The sequence below is a fragment of the Thalassophryne amazonica genome, chromosome 15 (assembly GCF_902500255.1).
Source record: "Thalassophryne amazonica chromosome 15, fThaAma1.1, whole genome shotgun sequence".
NCBI lineage: Eukaryota > Metazoa > Chordata > Actinopteri > Batrachoidiformes > Batrachoididae > Thalassophryne > Thalassophryne amazonica.
In genome coordinates, this window is record NC_047117.1 from 74,846,754 (window position 1) to 74,864,471 (window position 17,718).

The following is a 17,718-nucleotide window of genomic DNA, read 5'->3' on the forward strand; positions in this document are numbered from 1 at the left end:
GCGGTACCAAACAAACTCGCAGGGGTAGGAAAAATTCAAAAATAGCACAAACAACATTTTGATTAAAACAAACAAGCAATTGCACGTTATTTTGCATGGGTAAGTGATTTTATTTCAATACTATTTTAATTTTCCAAGCAAAATATACTCTTCCGTTGTCTTCTACTTTAACCAGTTGGCATATTTTGAAGCTTTAATCCAACCGTTGTTATAAAAGAAAGTCGTAGTCCTCTTAGGAAGGCTACTGCTAACAGCTGCACACACACACACACACACAGAAAACACTGCTGCTTTCAATATATTGAGCGTTTGTTTGTTTGAATTGTGTCCCCGTGTTTTTCCTCTTTTCTATGACCTACGAAGAAAATGTGTATTGTGCAAATGGGCAGTTTTTGCCTGTTGCCTTATCCAGCTTCATGGTGGAGTGGCACAGAGAAGGATTCTCTTAACAAGCACATACGTCACATACTCGTAGTCCACCACACTAACTCACAGCTCCCTGAGAAAACACTGATAAACTTACCGTTGACGAGTGATGCTTTTCTGTAAACTTTTACAAAGTGCAGTTGTGTGATTTTTTTTTTTTTCCCCTGTTTGACCTCAAAATCAATCGGCTTTTTGGGGTCAACATGCGTGACACCCATCCCACCTTTGGTGACATTTAAGCAATTACAACCCCAGTTCCAATGAAGTTGGCACGTTGTGTAAAATGTAAATAAAAACAGAATACAATGATTTGCAAATTCTCTTCAACTTATATTCAATTGAATACACCACAAAGACAAAATATGTAATGTTCAAATTGATAACTTTATTGTTTTTGTGCAAATATTTACTCATTTTGAAGTGGATGCCTGCAACACGTTTCAAAAAAGCTGGAACAATGGTATGATTATCACTGTGTTACATCACCTTTCCTTCTAACAACACTCAATAAGCGTTTGGGAACTGAGGACACTACTTGTTGAAGCTTTGTCAGTGGAATTCTTTCCCATTCTTGCTTGATGTACGACTTCAGTTGTTCAACAGTCCGGGGTCTCCTTTGTCATATTTTGCGCTTCATAATGCGCCACACATTTTCAATGGGCGACAGGTCTGGGCTGCAGGCAGGCCAGTCTAGTACCCATACTCTTTTACTACGAAGCCACGCTGTTGTAACACGTGCAGAATGTGGCTTGGCATTGTCTTGCTGAAATAAGCAAGGACATCCCTGAAAAAAGATGTTGCTTGGATGGCAGCATGTGTTGCTCCAACACCTGGATGTACCTTTCAGTATTGATGGTGCCATCACAGATGTGTAAGTTGTCCATGCCATGGGCACTAACAACCCCCCATACCATCACAGATGCTGGCTTTTGAACTTTGTGCTGGTAACAATCTGGATGGTCTTTTTCCTCTTTTGTCTGGAGGACACAGTGTCCATGATTTCCAAAAACAATTTGAAATGTGGACTCATCAGACCACAGCACACTTTTCCACTTTGTGTCTATCCATTTCAAATGAGCTCGGGCCCAGAGAAGGCGGCGGCGTTTCTGGATGTTGTTGATGTATGGTTTTTGCTTTGCATGGTAGAGTTTTAACTTGCACTTGTAGATGTCGCGATGAACTGTATTAACTGATATTGGTTTTCTGAAGTGTTCATGAGCCCCGCGGTAAGATCCTTTACACAATGATGTCAGTTTTTAATGCAGTGCCGCCTGAGGGATCAGATGTCACGGGCATTCAATGTTAGTTTTCAGCCTTGCCGCTTATGTGTAGAAAGTTCTCCAGATTCTCTGAATCTTCTGATTATATTATGGACTGTAGATGATGGAATCCCTAAATTCCTTGCAATTGAATATTGAGAAATATTGTTCATAAATTGTTGGACTATTTTTTTCACACTGTTGATCACAAAGTGGTAATCCTTGCCCCTTCTTTGCTTGTGAACAGGCGAGCCTTTTGAGGATGCTCCTTTTATACCCAATCATGACACTCACCTGTTTCCAATTAACCTGTTCACCTGTGGAATGTTCCAAACAGGTGTTCTTTGAGCATTCATCAACTTTCCCAGTCTTTTGTTGCCGCTGTCCCAGCTTTTTAACTCCGCCAAGGAGGTTATGTTTTCGGTCGTGTTTGTTTGTTTGTCTGTCTGTCAGCAGGATAACCCAAAAAGTTTTTAATGGATTTTGATGAAATTTTTTGGAGTGGTTGGAAATGACAAGAGGAACAAGTGATTACATTTTAGTGGTGATCCGGATCACGATCCGGATCCAGGAATTTTTTAAAGGATTCTTCACCATTGCGCGATAGGGGGAATTTTGTCATTCTAGTTTCTAACTCCACAAAAACAAGGCAGAAAGCCTTGAAAAAAATTAAGGTGTAACATAGTCAAATGTTCTATCAAACAGCAAAGTTTGGTGATGATCGGATCCGGATTCCGGATCTGGTGATCCAGAATATGCAAAAATATAGGGAAAATAGAAAATGTGTCAGTGTGAGGTGACAAATGAAGCTAGAGATGCACACCAAATTGTAGCTGAATCTGTACTGATTCAGTAAGGTGTCATCAGATTTGATGTAGCTTCAAATGTTATGGAGCTAGATCCAGAAGAAAACCGCCATTACCGAAAAATCGGTTTTATATAATAACTTTTCAACTAATAAAGACATAAAAGTGATTCCAAGTTCTAGTGGTATGTTTTCATGGTCAAGGATGTCAAATTTGGGCTCACATTTTTGTATTTACATATTACACTCTGTTGACCCAAAATCAGTTGGCATTTTGGGGCCACTCTGTGTAATGCTTACACATAATTTGGTGACAATTGGGTAATCACGCTCACAGGTGAATATGTTGACTGACTCCTTGAATATTGTGACGTCTGGCCCATTGACTGCGCTATGGGAAAAAGATATGAAATTTCACTTACAGGTTACCAGATGGCAGACTCATACCTGGGTTTGGTCTTTTTTTTTTTCCTCTCTCTCTCTGCTCCATCATCAGTGACACATGAAAAAGAGGCATATAGCATTATTTACATTTTTCCAGTGTTTGTCTCAGTTTGTGCAGTTCAATATGCTGTCTACTGGAGATGTCCAAGGCAGTCTTCGTAAGCTGGAAAGTCTCCTGCGGGTGATCAAGTACCCAGGCCTTGTAGACTATAATGGGTATGTCAATATTATATGAAAGGACAGCTTAAAAGCACTAAAGATAATTTAATGGCACTTGGCTATGATCATGGCATTATGCTATGTGACCTGTAACAAAAATAACAAACCAAAGAAAAAAAATGTCTGATATAAAATATTTGGTTCCTAGTTCCTTCTGTGGAAGCATTTATACATGTTATTTATATACTCTTGACTATACCCTGTGACATTCTTTATATTCTTTTCTTCCTTTTTTTGCTTTTTCTACCAGGCTTTGTAAAGGAAATCCATCAGCTTTTCTTCCGATATTGAGCTTTACCATCACCTCCTACTCTCCACCATTTGCTGAGCAGCTAGTTGCAGCTGAATTGGAGCTGACTGGCAAAAATGATCTCAGATTTACTGAAACATTATATAAGGTGATATTCACTCACATACACACATACAGAATTCTTTATTCACAAACAAGGATGTGTTGTTTATGCTTTCATGCAGTTCCACATCTTAACTCTATGAAGCTCAATGCACTGATGTGCACTGACAATTTTAGGTCTGCAGTGGCTAATTGTGTGTGTATGTGTGTCTGTCTGGTTTTTCTATAGATACTACGGGATATGTTTCACTACAAACCCATATTGTCCAAGCAGCAGTTCCTCCAGTGGGGTTTCTCTCAGAGGAAAATCTCTGTCGTCTGTGATGTCATTAACCTGGTTATGCAAAGGCACAACCAACTCAAGAAGGTATAGAACCACAAGCTGGAGTGAGCGATGCTTAATAACCTGAGCCATTACTGGTTTGTAACTTTGTTATAAATTCTGATGGTGAGGAGACCATGATGGGTGTGTTCCTGGAATTTCCGGACATCCGGATATTTACTTCCATGGTAAATGTTTCCGGGTTATTTTTGTTTTCCTGGCTCGCGTCAGATTTAGTCTGTGGTCTGATTTCATGATGTTAGTATTTGTAAAATTGTCTCTGATGAGACACCAGTCTCACGTTTTCACATCCTGCTCTGAGACTGAAGGATAAATGTACTGTGCCGCTGCTTGTCCACAGAGACGCTGTTACAGATTTTACCTTGAACTCCGCATCATGTTGAAACTACAAACAAATGGATGGAAATGTTGTTCTGCTGCAGGGAGATGCTTTAAATTTCATCAGGGATAAATTCAAAAGGACCACAACGGCCACCCAAGTTTTTTTTTTTTTATCATTGTTCATACAGAAAAGCTAACACTCCTGATAAGTATTTGATCTTATTATATCATGTTTTTCCACAGACCTCATTGTCAGTTGATATTATTAAAGTTATTTCACACAAAACAAAATCTGTCTTTGGGATACATTTACTATTTATTATTGGATATATTTATTTATTGAGCTAGCCTGCTAAATATGCATTTTAATGTGTCTTCTGTTACATGGGTGTGAAATATTCATGTGAAGGGAAAATATGAGAAACATTTGACATGCTCATAGAAGTCAAATATTGATGCAAAATCGCGTGTCGATAAATTGTCGGTATGCCAGAAATGCTGACGTCAGCACTGGACGGAAAAAAATCATTTATATAAGTGAATAAGTATCAAATTTAAACCCAAATCAGTACCCCTGAGATGTAAAAGTGATATTGGTGACTATTAATGAACAGTAGATGCAGCTTTACTTGTATCAAATTTTATTTTTGTTCATTGAGACATTATCAGCTGTTATAAAAGCACAAATTGCAGAAGTTAAATGTTCGGATAAATGTAGAGATAGAACAGTAATAGTCCAATGCATATATGCGGTTTTATGAAATATTAATAACACCGTATTCTAATCCATGTGACAGACTGTGTTGTAGTTCTGTTAGTACGGGAAAATATGCTTTTTATGAAACTGGGACTGAGAAATGGCTCTCATTTATCTTATTAATTGCACCAGATTGCATGCAATATGTAAAAATTTTCTATAGGAGGTCCCCCAGACCTCCCACTGGGTGCAGCAGCCCCATTGTCATGAAAAAAATTTTTCAGTTTTTTTCTTTCGAGGGCAACTCACATCATCAAGAAAAACTTTGTACCACTAAATGTTGTGTTTGGGGCACCAACTGACCAGGACAGCCACTGTATTTGCAGTATATCATGTACATATTAGGGTGTACGTATTATTGTGGTCATAGTTGGGTATGGTGGCTATATATTTACGAGCAGCGCATTTGATTCAAGCTATAAACAGCAACAGCAAAAAAAGACAAGTGACATGAGCCTTATTCAGTAATAATTATAAAAAATTGCATACTATAAATTTATGCAAGTTTTTAATATTGGTTACGTTGTTAACATGTGACTTGGTTTTTACATATTTTGAACTTTCTGTGTGTGTACGTGCGTGTGTGCATGCGTGTGTTGTAGCCCAGAGTCAAATATCCTGCCTCACATACAGACGTCGGTGTGGAAGTTTATCCAATACCAGCTACTCCAAACAACATTGTAAGTGTACTTTGAAGTGTTACACAAAGTGCTGTATGGAATTTATTAATTCAGATAAAGGAACAAAATAAAGGACAACTTTTTCCTCATATAACCCATAAACAAGCACTAAAAGAATCCATGATTCCACTTTTTTTTTTTTAAACTTCTCGCATAACATTGAATTTGTTTTGCACGTAGAGAACTTTTTTACTTTTATGAGGTGCTCATCTGAGTTACAGTCAAACAAGCAGAACACCTCCAAGGACAAGAAACCAGTTTTTGTGATTAAAAAAAAAAAAAAAAAGAAATGCAACAAAAAGGTTCAATCAATTTTTTTATATAGCGCCAAATCACAACAAACAGTTGCCCCAAGGCGCTTTATATTGTAAGGCAAGGCCATACAATAATTATGTAAAACCCCAACGGTCAAAACGACCCCCTGTGAGCAAGCACTTGGCTACAGTGGGAAGGAAAGCCCCCCCAACAGGAAGAAACCTCCAGCAGAACCAGGCTCAGGGAGGGGCAGTCTTCTGCTGGGACTGGTTGGGGCTGAGGGAGAGAACCAGGAAAAAGACATGCTGTGGAGGGGAGCAGAGATCGATCACTAATGATTAAATGCAGAGTGGTGCATACAGAGCAAAAAGAGAAAGAAACAGTGCATCATGGGAACCCCCCAGCAGTCTAAGTGTATAGCAGCATAACTAAGGGATGGTTCAGGGTCACCTGATCCAGCCCTAACTATAAGCTTTAGCAAAAAGGAAAGTTTTAAGCCTAATCTTAAAAGTAGAGAGGGTGTCTGTCTCCCTGATCTGAATTGGGAGCTGGTTCCACAGGAGAGGAGCCTGAAAGCTGAAGGCTCTGCCTCCCATTCTACTCTTACAAACCCTAGGAACTACAAGTAAGCCTGCAGTCTGACAGCGAAGCGCTCTATTGGGGTGATATGGTACTACGAGGTCCCTAAGATAAGATGGGACCTGATTATTCAAAACCTTATAAGTAAGAAGAAGAATTTTAAATTCTATTCTAGAATTAACAGGAAGCCAATGAAGAGAGGCCAATATGGGTGAGATATGCTCTCTCCTTCTAGTCCCCGTCAGTACTCTAGCTGCAGCATTTTGAATTAACTGAAGGCTTTTTAGGGAACTTTTAGGACAACCTGATAATAATGAATTACAGTAGTCCAGCCTAGAGGAAATAAATGCATGAATTAGTTTTTCAGCATCACTCTGAGACAAGACCTTTCTGATTTTAGAGATATTGCGTAAATGCAAAAAAGCAGTCCTACATATTTGTTTAATATGCGCTTTGAATGACATATCCTGATCAAAAATGACTCCAAGATTTCTCACAGTATTACTAGAGGTCAGGGTAATGCCATCCACAGTAAGGATCTGGTTAGACACCATGTTTCTAAGATTTGTGGGGCCAAGTACAATAACTTCAGTTTTATCTGAGTTTAAAAGCAGGAAATTAGAGGTCATCCATGTCTTTATGTCTGTAAGACAATCCTGCAGTTTAGCTAATTGGTGTGTGTCCTCTGGCTTCATGGATAGATAAAGCTGGGTATCATCTGCATAACAATGAAAATTTAAGCAATACCGTCTAATAATACTGCCTAAGGGAAGCATGTATAAAGTGAATAAAATTGGTCCTAGCACAGAACCTTGTGGAACTCCATAATTAACTTTAGTCTGTGAAGAAGATTCCCCATTTACATGAACAAATTGTAATCTATTAGACAAATATGATTCAAACCACCGCAGCGCAGTGCCTTTAATACCTATGGCATGCTCTAATCTCTGTAATAAAATAGGTTGCAGAGAGGTAAAACGTTCAACCCACAAAGTTTACTCTTTGCATCTTATTTAATTTGAACAGTATTGTAGACACACAAAACAGTTTTAATAATACAATTGCAAAAATCACACAGTGTTGAATATAAAACTGTAACATTAATCTCATTGCTTTTTGTAGTTTTTCTTAGATTAACATCTAAACCAAAAATGTATGTGATCAGTTCTCTGGCTGCAGCAATACAGAAAAATAATCTTAATTCTTTGTTCTTCAGAAATTAAATTGTTTATCAAAATGGTTGAAGACCTCTTGGTTTTAAAGATACTTCTGAGATACCGTGTTTTTATCTGAAAAAATTGTCATACTTTATTCTCTGCAGTAATTTAAATTAGAGAGATTAGTTAATTTCCCTGTGACCTGATCCTGGAAAAGCAGTTGAAGATGAGATAAGATTAGTTGATTTATTTTCAGATAATTAGGCAGCTGTTTGTATAGTTGAGTATTTTAGTGCAGCAGATAACAATATTTGCAGAGGAATCCTTCAAATCCGGTTACAAGCACCAAAGTTTGACTGTGTATACCTTTGGTACATATTTTAGAAAAATAACATTAGCCATTTGAATTTCCAATAGGGGGCCAAGTAGGGGTCTATTGAAGGGGTAGGGGAAAAAATGTTCCAGTCATATTGAAAGCTATACCACATTATGTGTCTGATCACAAAGATTCCAAAAAGGTATAGTTTGGACTATCTGTGACTGAATGTTCTGGAGTTATGGGGTAAAACAGCAAGCATGGCAACAAAGGTCACTTTCAGTTTGTACAGAGGTCAAAAGTTAAAGTTGCTCCAATTATGGTAAAACATGATGCAAATTATTGGTTGAGTTAGTAGGACTTTAAAAAGGAATAGTTTGCACCATGTGTCATGCTTATTTATCATGTTACGGGGTAACATATGTCACGTCATAGAATCCAGTGGACGTCGACATTGTTTGACCTTTACTTTGGAGACCAAACATTCAACACAGTCCATTTGTTAATCCTATTAGTTCAACCAATAATTTGCACCACGTTTTACCAAAACTGGAGCAACTTTAACTTTTGACCCCTGTACAAACTGAAACTGACCTTTTTCACCATTCTTGCTGTTTTTACCCCATAACTCCAGAACATTCAGTTATAGATAGTCCAAACTATACCTTTTTGGAATCTTTGTGATGTGGTATAGCTTTCAATATGATTGGAACATTTTTTTTTTTACCCCTATGCAGTTCTTCAATTGACCCCTACTTGGCCCCGTATTGAAAATTCAAATGGCTAACGTTATTTTTCTACAATATTTACCAAAGGGTATACACAGTCAAATTTTGGTGCTTGTAACTGGATTTGAATGATTCTTACAATTATCTGCTGTACTATTTACTGAATTTATTGAGCAAAAAATTTCAAAAGTAGTTCCAGCTTCTCAAATATGAGGACTTTTTACTTTCACAAAGTCACAGATTAGGGACTTTTGTAAATCTTTTTAATTTAAATGCCATTTATCTTTTATTTCAGTTGGAAAACAGACCATATGTCATCAAGCACATAGGAAATCATTCCACCTTTCTGACAAGCTCCTCCCATAAGGAGACGGCAGCCTTCTCTCACAATGAAGCAGCGTCCTCTAACTCTCCGGACAGTGGGACCTCTGAGCTGGCAGCAGAGGAGGAAGACATGGTAAATGTTCCAAATGTAAGCATTTTAAAAATTAATAGACTGTGAAAGCCCACACATAATTTGTAGATCAAAATGCTTTTGCTCTGGTTCAGTCAACATTTTCTACCTCTGACTACTAGGATTCATTGATTATCTTTGTACCAGTAATTATGGGATATCAATGGAAATTTGCAGTCTTTTCCTCTTGTTTTTATTTTTGTTCTATTACCAGTGGAGTTGCACCAAAGTATCACTTTTTCAAAAGCTACACATCTTGCCTTTAAAGCTACAGTGTGTAGGATTTAGGGATGTTTATTAGCAGAAATGGGATATCGGGTTGTTAACCATCTATTCATTAGTGTAGATACAGTAGCCCAAAAGCGACATTCCTCCTCCACATTTTGCAACATGTACAAAAGATTGAAGAAAGCACAATCAGTGGTTGCTCCTCTGTATGCTGGCCCGTGATGACATAATGCAATCTGCAGCCTTGTTCATACAGTTCTCTGCAAAATTTCTCATAATGTAGATTCAATTTAGATATAGTGATGTAATTTCCCTCTCTCTCTCTGAGTAGGGGGGCAAAGCTCTCGATTTACCGATCGATCTACGTTCCGATCCTCACCTATGGTCATGAGATTTGGCTCATGACTGAAAGAACGAGATCGCGAGTACAAGCGGCCGAGATGAGTTTCCTCCGCAGGGTGGCTGGGCGCTCCCTTAGAGATAGGGTGAGGAGCTCGGTCACTCGGGAGGAGCTTGGAGTCGAGCCGCTGCTCCTCCACGTCGAAAGGAGTCAGTTGAGGTGGCTCGGGCATCTTTTCCGGATACCCCCTGGACGCCTCGCTGGAGAGGTGTTCCGGGCACGTCCCATTGGGAGGAGGCCCCAGGGAAGACCCAGGACACACTGGAGGGACTACATCTCTCGACTGGCTTGGGAACGCCTTGGGGTTCCCCCGGAGGGGCTGGGGGAGGTGTGTGTGGATCGGGAGGTCTGGGCGGTTTTGCTTGAGCTGCTGCCCCCACGACCCGACTCCGGATAAAGCGGAAGAAAATGGATGGATGGATGATGTAATTTCCCCTTAAACATCATTATGTCTCAGAATTCTGGTATGTACATGAATGTGCATTTATATTATGATCCAAAATAATTAGTGGTTCAATTCTAATTCCTCATTTAGTGTTTGAGTTTTAATTTTTCATTGAACCACATCTAGAGTGGAACATCTGAGCATCATTAGATCCTGATTTTTTTTTTTTTTCAGGAGAACATGCTGGACATGTGACGTGGAACTGCGTTCACAGATGCTGCCATTATGTTGAAATTATGAAATTAAGTTCATACAGAGGGTGTTGATTATTAATATTACACACATATAGATTATTTATTCATAGCTAGGTTTATTTGTCATGATCAAAAATGCATGGAAAATAAAACATAATTCATTGTGACACAAATGGTGATGCTCTTATCTTCCAGCTTTGTTTGGAACAGGAGAGGACTGACGCATTGCCAGATGCTGGATTTGCTGTTTGTCAGTTATCAGAGGTAGAAGAACGACTTTCTGCTTTGGAGATCAAACTAGAAAGACTTGTTTCTGGACTGGACTGGATCAGTGTTCTGGAAAACCGCCTGCAGGAACTTGAGAAATGGAAAAACACAAAGGAGAAGTCTGACAAGGTTGTTAGCACAATTTGTTTGGTTTCTTACTCTCTGCAGATCTTCACATTTATGTGGGTCTGGTTTCGTGTGCAACAGTTTGTAATCCAGCCCGCCTCTTAAATATAAATGATCTAATGTTACAAGAAAAGTTTTGCACTACGTGCACCAACTACAACCCCTGGCAAAAATTATGGAATCACCGGCCTCGGAGGATGTTCATTCAGTTGTTTAATTTTGTAGAAAAAAAGCAGATCACAGACATGACACAAAACTAAAGTCATTTCAAATGGCAACTTTCTGGCTTTAAGAAACACTATAAGAAATCAAGAAAAAAGATTGTGGCAGTCAGTAACGGTTACTTTTTTAGACCAAGCAGAGGAAAAAAATATGTTCTCACTCAATTCTGAGGAATAAATTATGGAATCACCCTGTAAATTTTCATCCCAAAAACTAACACCTGCATCAAATCATATCTGCTTGTTAGTCTGCATCTAAAAAGGAGTGATCACACCTTGGAGAGCTGTTGCACCAAGTGGACTGACATGAATCATGGCTCCAACACGAGAGATGTCAGTTGAAACAAAGGAGAGGATTATCAAACTCTTAAAAGATGGTAAATCATCACGCAGTGTTGCAAAAGATGTTGGTTGTTCACAGTCAGCTGTGTCTAAATTCTGGACCAAATACAAACAACATGGGCAGGTTGTTAAAGGCAAACATACTGGTAGACCAAGGAAGACATAAAAGCGTCAAGACAGAAAACTTAAAGCAATATGTCTCAAAAATCGAAAATGCACAACAAAACAAATGAGGAACAAATGGGAGGAAACTGGAGTCAACGTCTGAGGAAGGAAATGGGATTTACATACAGAAAAGCTAAACGAAAGCCATTATTAACACCTAAACAGAAAAAAACAAGGTTACAATGGGCTAAAGAAAAGCAATCGTGGACTGTGGATGACTGGATGAAAGTCATATTCAGTGATGAATCTCGAATCTGCATTGGGCAAGGTGATGATGCTGGAACTTTTGTTTGGTGCCGTTCCAATGAGATTTATAAAGATGACTGCCTGAAGACAACATGTAAATTTCCACAGTCATTGATGATATGGGGCTGCATGTCATGTAAAGGCACTGGGGAGATGGCTGTCATTACATCATCAATAAATGCACAAGTTTACATTGATATTTTGGACACTTTTCTGATGTTTAAGGATGATGAAATCATTTTTCAAGAAGATAATGCATCTTGCCATAGAGCAAAAACTGTGAAAACATTCCTTGCAAAAAGACACATAGGGTCAATTTCATGACATAGGGTTAATGTCAATGAGCAGATGTGATTTGATGCAGGTGTTAGTTTTGGGGATGGAAATTTACAGGGTGATTCCATAATTTATTCCTCAGAATTGAGTGAGTCCATATTTTTTTCCTCTGCTTGGTCTAAAAAAGTAACCGTTACTGCCACAATCTTTTTTTCTTGATTTCTTATAGTGTTTCTTAAAGCCAGAAAGTTGCCATTTGAAATGACTTTAGTTTTGTGTCATGTCTGTGATCTGCTTTTTTTCTACAAAATTAAACAACAGAATGAACATCCTCCGAGGCCGGTGATTCCATAATTTTTGCCAGGGGTTGTATCTGCAATAAAAGTAGCATGAAGACTACTTATCAAGGTGTCCTGCCTTTTCTACTTCAAGGATGAATGCTACATTATTATTCTTGTAATTCTAATTGCATTTCATTGTGTTCCATTCCAGGATGAAGGCTCAACCATCACCATATCCAAGGAGAGCTGGGAAAATCTCCTGAGTCGGGTCCTGTTATTGGAGACTAAAGTAGAACTGAGCAACTCACAGGTAGTAAAAGTCTTTATCAAGCTGTTGTGTTTAAGCCTGATGAATGGAGAAATCCAGAGCAGTGTCATTTATTTATTTAACCTCTAAACACTTTGAATATCCTGAAAAATAAGGTTGTTACTGGGGTACAATAAACATACTTGTAAAAATGAAGCTCTTGTGGTATTTTATAAGCATACTGTGCACCACAAGGTTTTCTCCTTTTACTGCTGGATTGTAAATATTTATTTTTACTGGTCATGCTCATTAATTCCTGAATAACTGCTTTTACAAATCAAGTGGCCAACATGGGATGTTTGTGTGTGTGTGTGTGTGTGTGTGTGTGTGTGTGTGTGTGTGTGTGTGTGTGTGTGTGTGTGTGTGTGTGTGTGTGTGTGTGTGTGTGTGTGTGTGTGTGTGTGTGTGTGTGTGTGTGTGTGTGTGTGTGTGTGTGTGTGTGTGTGTGTGTGTGTGTGTGTGTGTATTCATATATATATTTTTTGTACTCTTTCTCAGTCGAGTGTTCCACAGCCAAGTATGTCTCATACACCTTCTCAGTGTCCCAGCTCCACATCTCGCTGTTTGCAGGTGAAAATCAGCAGCATGCACATATTTGTGTCACTCCATGAAATAAAATACACACTTAGACAAAAGTGTATTCACTTCCTTTGAAATTATAATGTTTAGTAATTATTATTTTTGCAAAGTTAAAGCAGAATGTTTCATAATTAAACTTTTTTAAAACTGCGATTTATGTTGAAGAAGAAATGGATTTCCACAAAGGGATCTGAGTTAATTAAAAATATTAAAATGGTAAATTATTCCATAGGTATTCATCCTCTTTAGGTTAGTGGTTAGTTAGTAGGACAACTAAATTGTTTTTGTAATTGATTAATGTATTTTTCCCTCTTTTTTGAATCACTCCAATTAGCAAATTATCTTTTGGTTAATTTACCAATGAATCATAAATTCCACCAATAACCTTTTACCTTGCATCCAGATAGAATTAATTTATTTTTTTAAGCAATTGTTAAAAATCTCAACATATAAAGTACCAAAAATTTAAAAGGTAGGCATGGAAAAATATGGATAAAAATCACAGTTTTGCTTCGTTCTGACACACAAATAGACACAGAATAACAATCAAACATATTTCACTTGGTTACAATTAAGAGTTATTTTCATTATCAGTATGTTGGTTGTTTTCTGGATTAATCCATTAGGTGTTTGTTCCATAAATTGTCAAAACATTAAAAATGCTTCTTAAAGCCTAAGGAGGCATCCTCAAATGTGTTGTATTGCCCACAACCCAGAGATACTCTGATTACTGTCAGAGAGGAGGAAAGATCAGGAAATTTGGACACTTAAAAAAAAAAAAAAAAAGACTCAAGATGATTAATTGATTACAGGAGTAACTGATAACTAAATGAATAATGAATTAATATTCAGTTAAGCATTGTGGCTCATGTATTTAGTGCATACACTTGACATTTTAAAAGCTCATTTATGCTTAATTTATGTATGTTAATCTTATAATTCCATGCGTCCTTCATGATGGAGTGGATGTTAATCAGAATTTCCACTAGAGAGCACTGCTGACCCCCTCGAAATTTGACATCAGACATGACATTGGGCAAAGAAGTAATAATGTTTCTACCACAAAAGGGGAAAAAAAAAGAAACACAGACAGCAGTGTAGTCAGAGGTGGTCTGAGAGGAGCGGACCAGAGTGACCAGAGGAAAACCTCGCAGACACGGGGAGAACATGCAAACTCTACACACAAAGGAACTGGGCAAGTGTGGAATTGAACCCCAGACCTTCTTGCTGTGAGGCAAGACTGCTAACCACTGAGGCACTATGCTTTGAGATGTACACTTAACCTACTTTTTCTGGGTCAAATCAGACAGGGTTCAACTGCTAGTGAGTCTGTCTGTCACTCTACCAATTCAGCATTAGCTCCTGGTCCTTCAGGACAGATCAGGACACTGTGTCACTTTCACAGTTTGTTTATTTGGTCGCTTTAAGATGAGTTCTATCACTGAAAGCAAATTACACATGAATGGTTTTTGTTGTCACACAGCAGTGCCAGGCGCCTTCATGCAAGCACCGACATGTAAATCACAAGCAATTTGACGTACAGTGTCTTGCTCAAGGGTGCTAAAGATGAATCAACATTCTGTTCTACCACCTGAGTTCCAGTCAACAGCTGCAGTCATATATTTTTAATGTAATATTTGTTACGTTCAGACTTTCTTAGTGGATCAGTGAATGCAGTTTGATAACTAGAAACCCGTTCGCTTGTCTTTGTCTTTTTTTTTTTTTTTTGTCCAGGATGATCTGAAGGACAGACTACAGAGGATCACAGATATGTAAGTTTTGTGAAATTATATCTCTTTAATCTACACACTTTTATTACAACAGCAGAATACAAAAAAGTACAGTTGGCTACAGACAGTGACACCGTTTTTCTAATTCTGAATAAAGATATGCATTATTTTCTTACTGCAATTATTCAACTACTGATCATAAAGAAAAAAAAAAACTGCTGCAGTCCAGTCTTGATGGGCGTTTATGTGTTGGCGCAGTGTCGACTGGACGGTAAGAGTCTGAATGTACTAACTGGATCTAAACAACCTTGTTGTCATTCAGTTGATAGTCAAGATAATGTTTTTCATTAAGACCACAAATTAGCCATGTTGTCATTTTGTTTAATGTTAAGAGAATCTCCAGCCAACCCTATGTTGTTCTAATTATAAAAAAAAAACTACTTTCTTTGTGTGCATGTGTAATTTGCAGGATGAAGAGCACCTCCACTTTACTAAAGAACACCGAATCCTCCACAACTCCATGCAGCTGAGTTTCTCACTGAAACAGTCACCAGCTAAATATCAACCCTAAAACACATGACATTAGTTTATCAAATTAATTATATTTTATTAAAGAAATGACACAATCATGAAAATAGTCTGTGGATATGACTGTGTTCTGTTGATTCATTAAACTGAAAACATTGTTGGTGCCACATTTTTTTTTAAATGTATCTTTTCTTTTTTTCCCCTTTTAACCTTTGTTCCAAAAAGCAGATTTTTAAAGGCAGCTTAAATGTACTTGAAATTTATCCACCAAATAAAATATATTTGTTGTTCTCATTAAATACTTTTGAAAGCACATTGAGTTGATGTCCAAAGGTCTGTTCCAAGGAGCATCTTTTTTTATCTGAGTGTGAAAACCATGAGTAAGGGTCGCCCGAAAAGGGATGACTATAAATTGTACACAGCGTGATCAGCAAACTCTACATGTACATTACAGCTTCACGTTGGCGTTGTATGAAGCAAACATGCAAAAAGTAAAATGACAACACAAAGTTGGAAATCCTGTTTCCTGATTGTGAAGTGTTTTGTTGAATTTTTGAATTCTTTTGTATTTTCTGTCATTGTTTTTTAAAGATGAATGTTTCCAGTTTACAGTTAACTACAAATAAAATGGAAACGTCTTTATATTGCAACAAAATAAAATCCTGAAATGATTGACAAGCTGTAAAATTTAAAGGTTGCTTTGTTGTGCTGATCTAAAGAGAAAACTGAAGCAGACTTCGTGTTGGATTGTACATAGTTGAATTCATGTTTAAATTTTGAAAAGGAAAAAAAAAGGCAAATCAGGCATCTCCTTCTTCCAGCGTGTTTCTGAAATGTAATACTTTATTACTCTTGCATGAGTCGTTGCTGGCTCATTGTTACTTTATCTTATAATTTCAGGGTAACACATAAATGACAATAAAGGAACCTTGAATCTTGGGTAACACTAAAAGCAAAAAAAAAAAAAAAAAAAAAAAAATCAGTCTTTCAACAGTGTTTCTGTGTAGGCTCTCAGTTGTCCAGGTGGTTTTCATAGTAGAGAAGCTTGAATCTTCGACTGGACTGGGTTACTTGACGATTACCATTTCAAAGTCACCATTTCAAAGTAATCCTACCCAACCCTGCTCATATTTATGCATATTTATTTTTTGCGCACACAGTTCTGTTCATAAATATTTTTTTAACCCTTACGTCTTTTCACTGACATGCAGAACCGCAAAACAAATGCTCTCACTTCCTGTGTGTGACGTCACTATCGGGCGGCTTTCTGCCCATACTCTCACAAGCACAGATTTACGAGTGCCACTTAGCCTATGGCAAGCTAAAAGTGGATGCTCTCATTTTGGCCGAACAACTATACAGTTTTGTATATTCTGTGTTAGTACGTGCCCGCGGCTGACGTGCTTGATGAATTCCTTCACAAAAGTAGTTCCCAAACAATGCTATATTTGTGATGACAGTGCGTTTCATGGGTAACAAAAGCATAAGGAGTATATTTGGCACAAGAATTCGTGTTTGTACGCCTAAATGATCGTAAGCCAGTATACTCATACTCATCCAGCAGCATCTTCTCATGTAGGCAAATTCAGTGCTGGGTCAGGCGAAAGTAGTCCGGCGAGCTATCCCACAATGCCAAAATAGCAGAGATGTCGCTCCAACAAGAGCGGCACGCTGAGCAGAGTGCTTTCTGCCTCCTTGGAGGCTCTCGCGTCTCTCAGCTCGTACCACTGATCTGAATATAACACAGATCAGTGGCTCGTACAGTAGCAAATCTCAAACCGGAAATAATCTTGGCCTGTCTCAGGATAGGGCACACAGGTCTTAATAACACTCTTCTAAGGGTGCTTGAGGTTGAGGTTCTCTTATTTAACGTGGGTAACCAAGGAAAGTCTCAATGAAGGACTTATTTCCAGAAGGGCTCACGGTACGTGCCTATCACTCCTCCCCAGCACTGCCAGTTGGGAGCGTGGCGGGAGAACCCGAGTCGCTGGTGTCCCAGTCCAACGTGCAAGCACTTACGCCACCACCTCCCTGCAATTAACACCCAACAGGAGCCTGCCCTAACTGATCAAATGGAAACTGTTCATCATGCTCTTATAAAGTGTGAGGCTTATATTGAGCAATGGACGAGACTGTCTACGATACTGTGCAGAGACAATAAGAATGTGTGCCTTGGAAATCTGCTAAAAAAAATCAAGCGTCGTGCAAAAAGCATAATTTAAATATTTAAGGGACACTGGGTTTCATCGCATCTGAACAAATGACTATGGCTGCCAGGAGCTAAAATT

General features: G+C 38.3%; 1 protein-coding gene across 4 annotated transcripts; it reads left to right on the plus strand.

The window, feature by feature from the left end:
- Window positions 1-16,095, plus strand: cep44 (centrosomal protein 44). 4 transcript variants are annotated; one of them, XM_034189167.1, is made up of 11 exons: window positions 1-99; window positions 3,044-3,150; window positions 3,404-3,551; window positions 3,735-3,872; window positions 5,529-5,606; window positions 8,937-9,113; window positions 10,558-10,758; window positions 12,498-12,596; window positions 13,092-13,163; window positions 14,907-14,944; window positions 15,372-16,095. In XM_034189167.1, exons 2-11 carry the CDS (start codon window positions 3,059-3,061, stop codon window positions 15,430-15,432), a joined length of 1,104 nt encoding a protein of 367 aa, XP_034045058.1. In that variant the 5' UTR covers window positions 1-99; window positions 3,044-3,058; the 3' UTR covers window positions 15,433-16,095. The 4 variants fall into 4 exon arrangements, with proteins under 4 accessions (XP_034045058.1, XP_034045059.1, XP_034045057.1 ...); XM_034189168.1 differs by having other exon boundaries at window positions 49-99; window positions 3,053-3,150; XM_034189166.1 differs by lacking the exon at window positions 1-99 and having other exon boundaries at window positions 2,938-3,150; window positions 10,573-10,758.
- The last annotated feature ends 1,623 nt before the right edge of the window (window positions 16,096-17,718 follow it).

Coding starts and splice junctions, on each gene's coding strand:
- cep44 (XM_034189165.1), top strand. CDS start 2,993: ATGAAAAAGAGGCATATAGCATTATTTACATTTTTCCAGTGTTTGTCT. Junction 12,597..13,091: donor TAGAACTGAGCAACTCACAG/GTAGTAAAAGTC, acceptor ACTCTTTCTCAG/TCGAGTGTTCCACAGCCAAG. Junction 13,164..14,906: donor CCACATCTCGCTGTTTGCAG/GTGAAAATCAGC, acceptor TTTTTTGTCCAG/GATGATCTGAAGGACAGACT.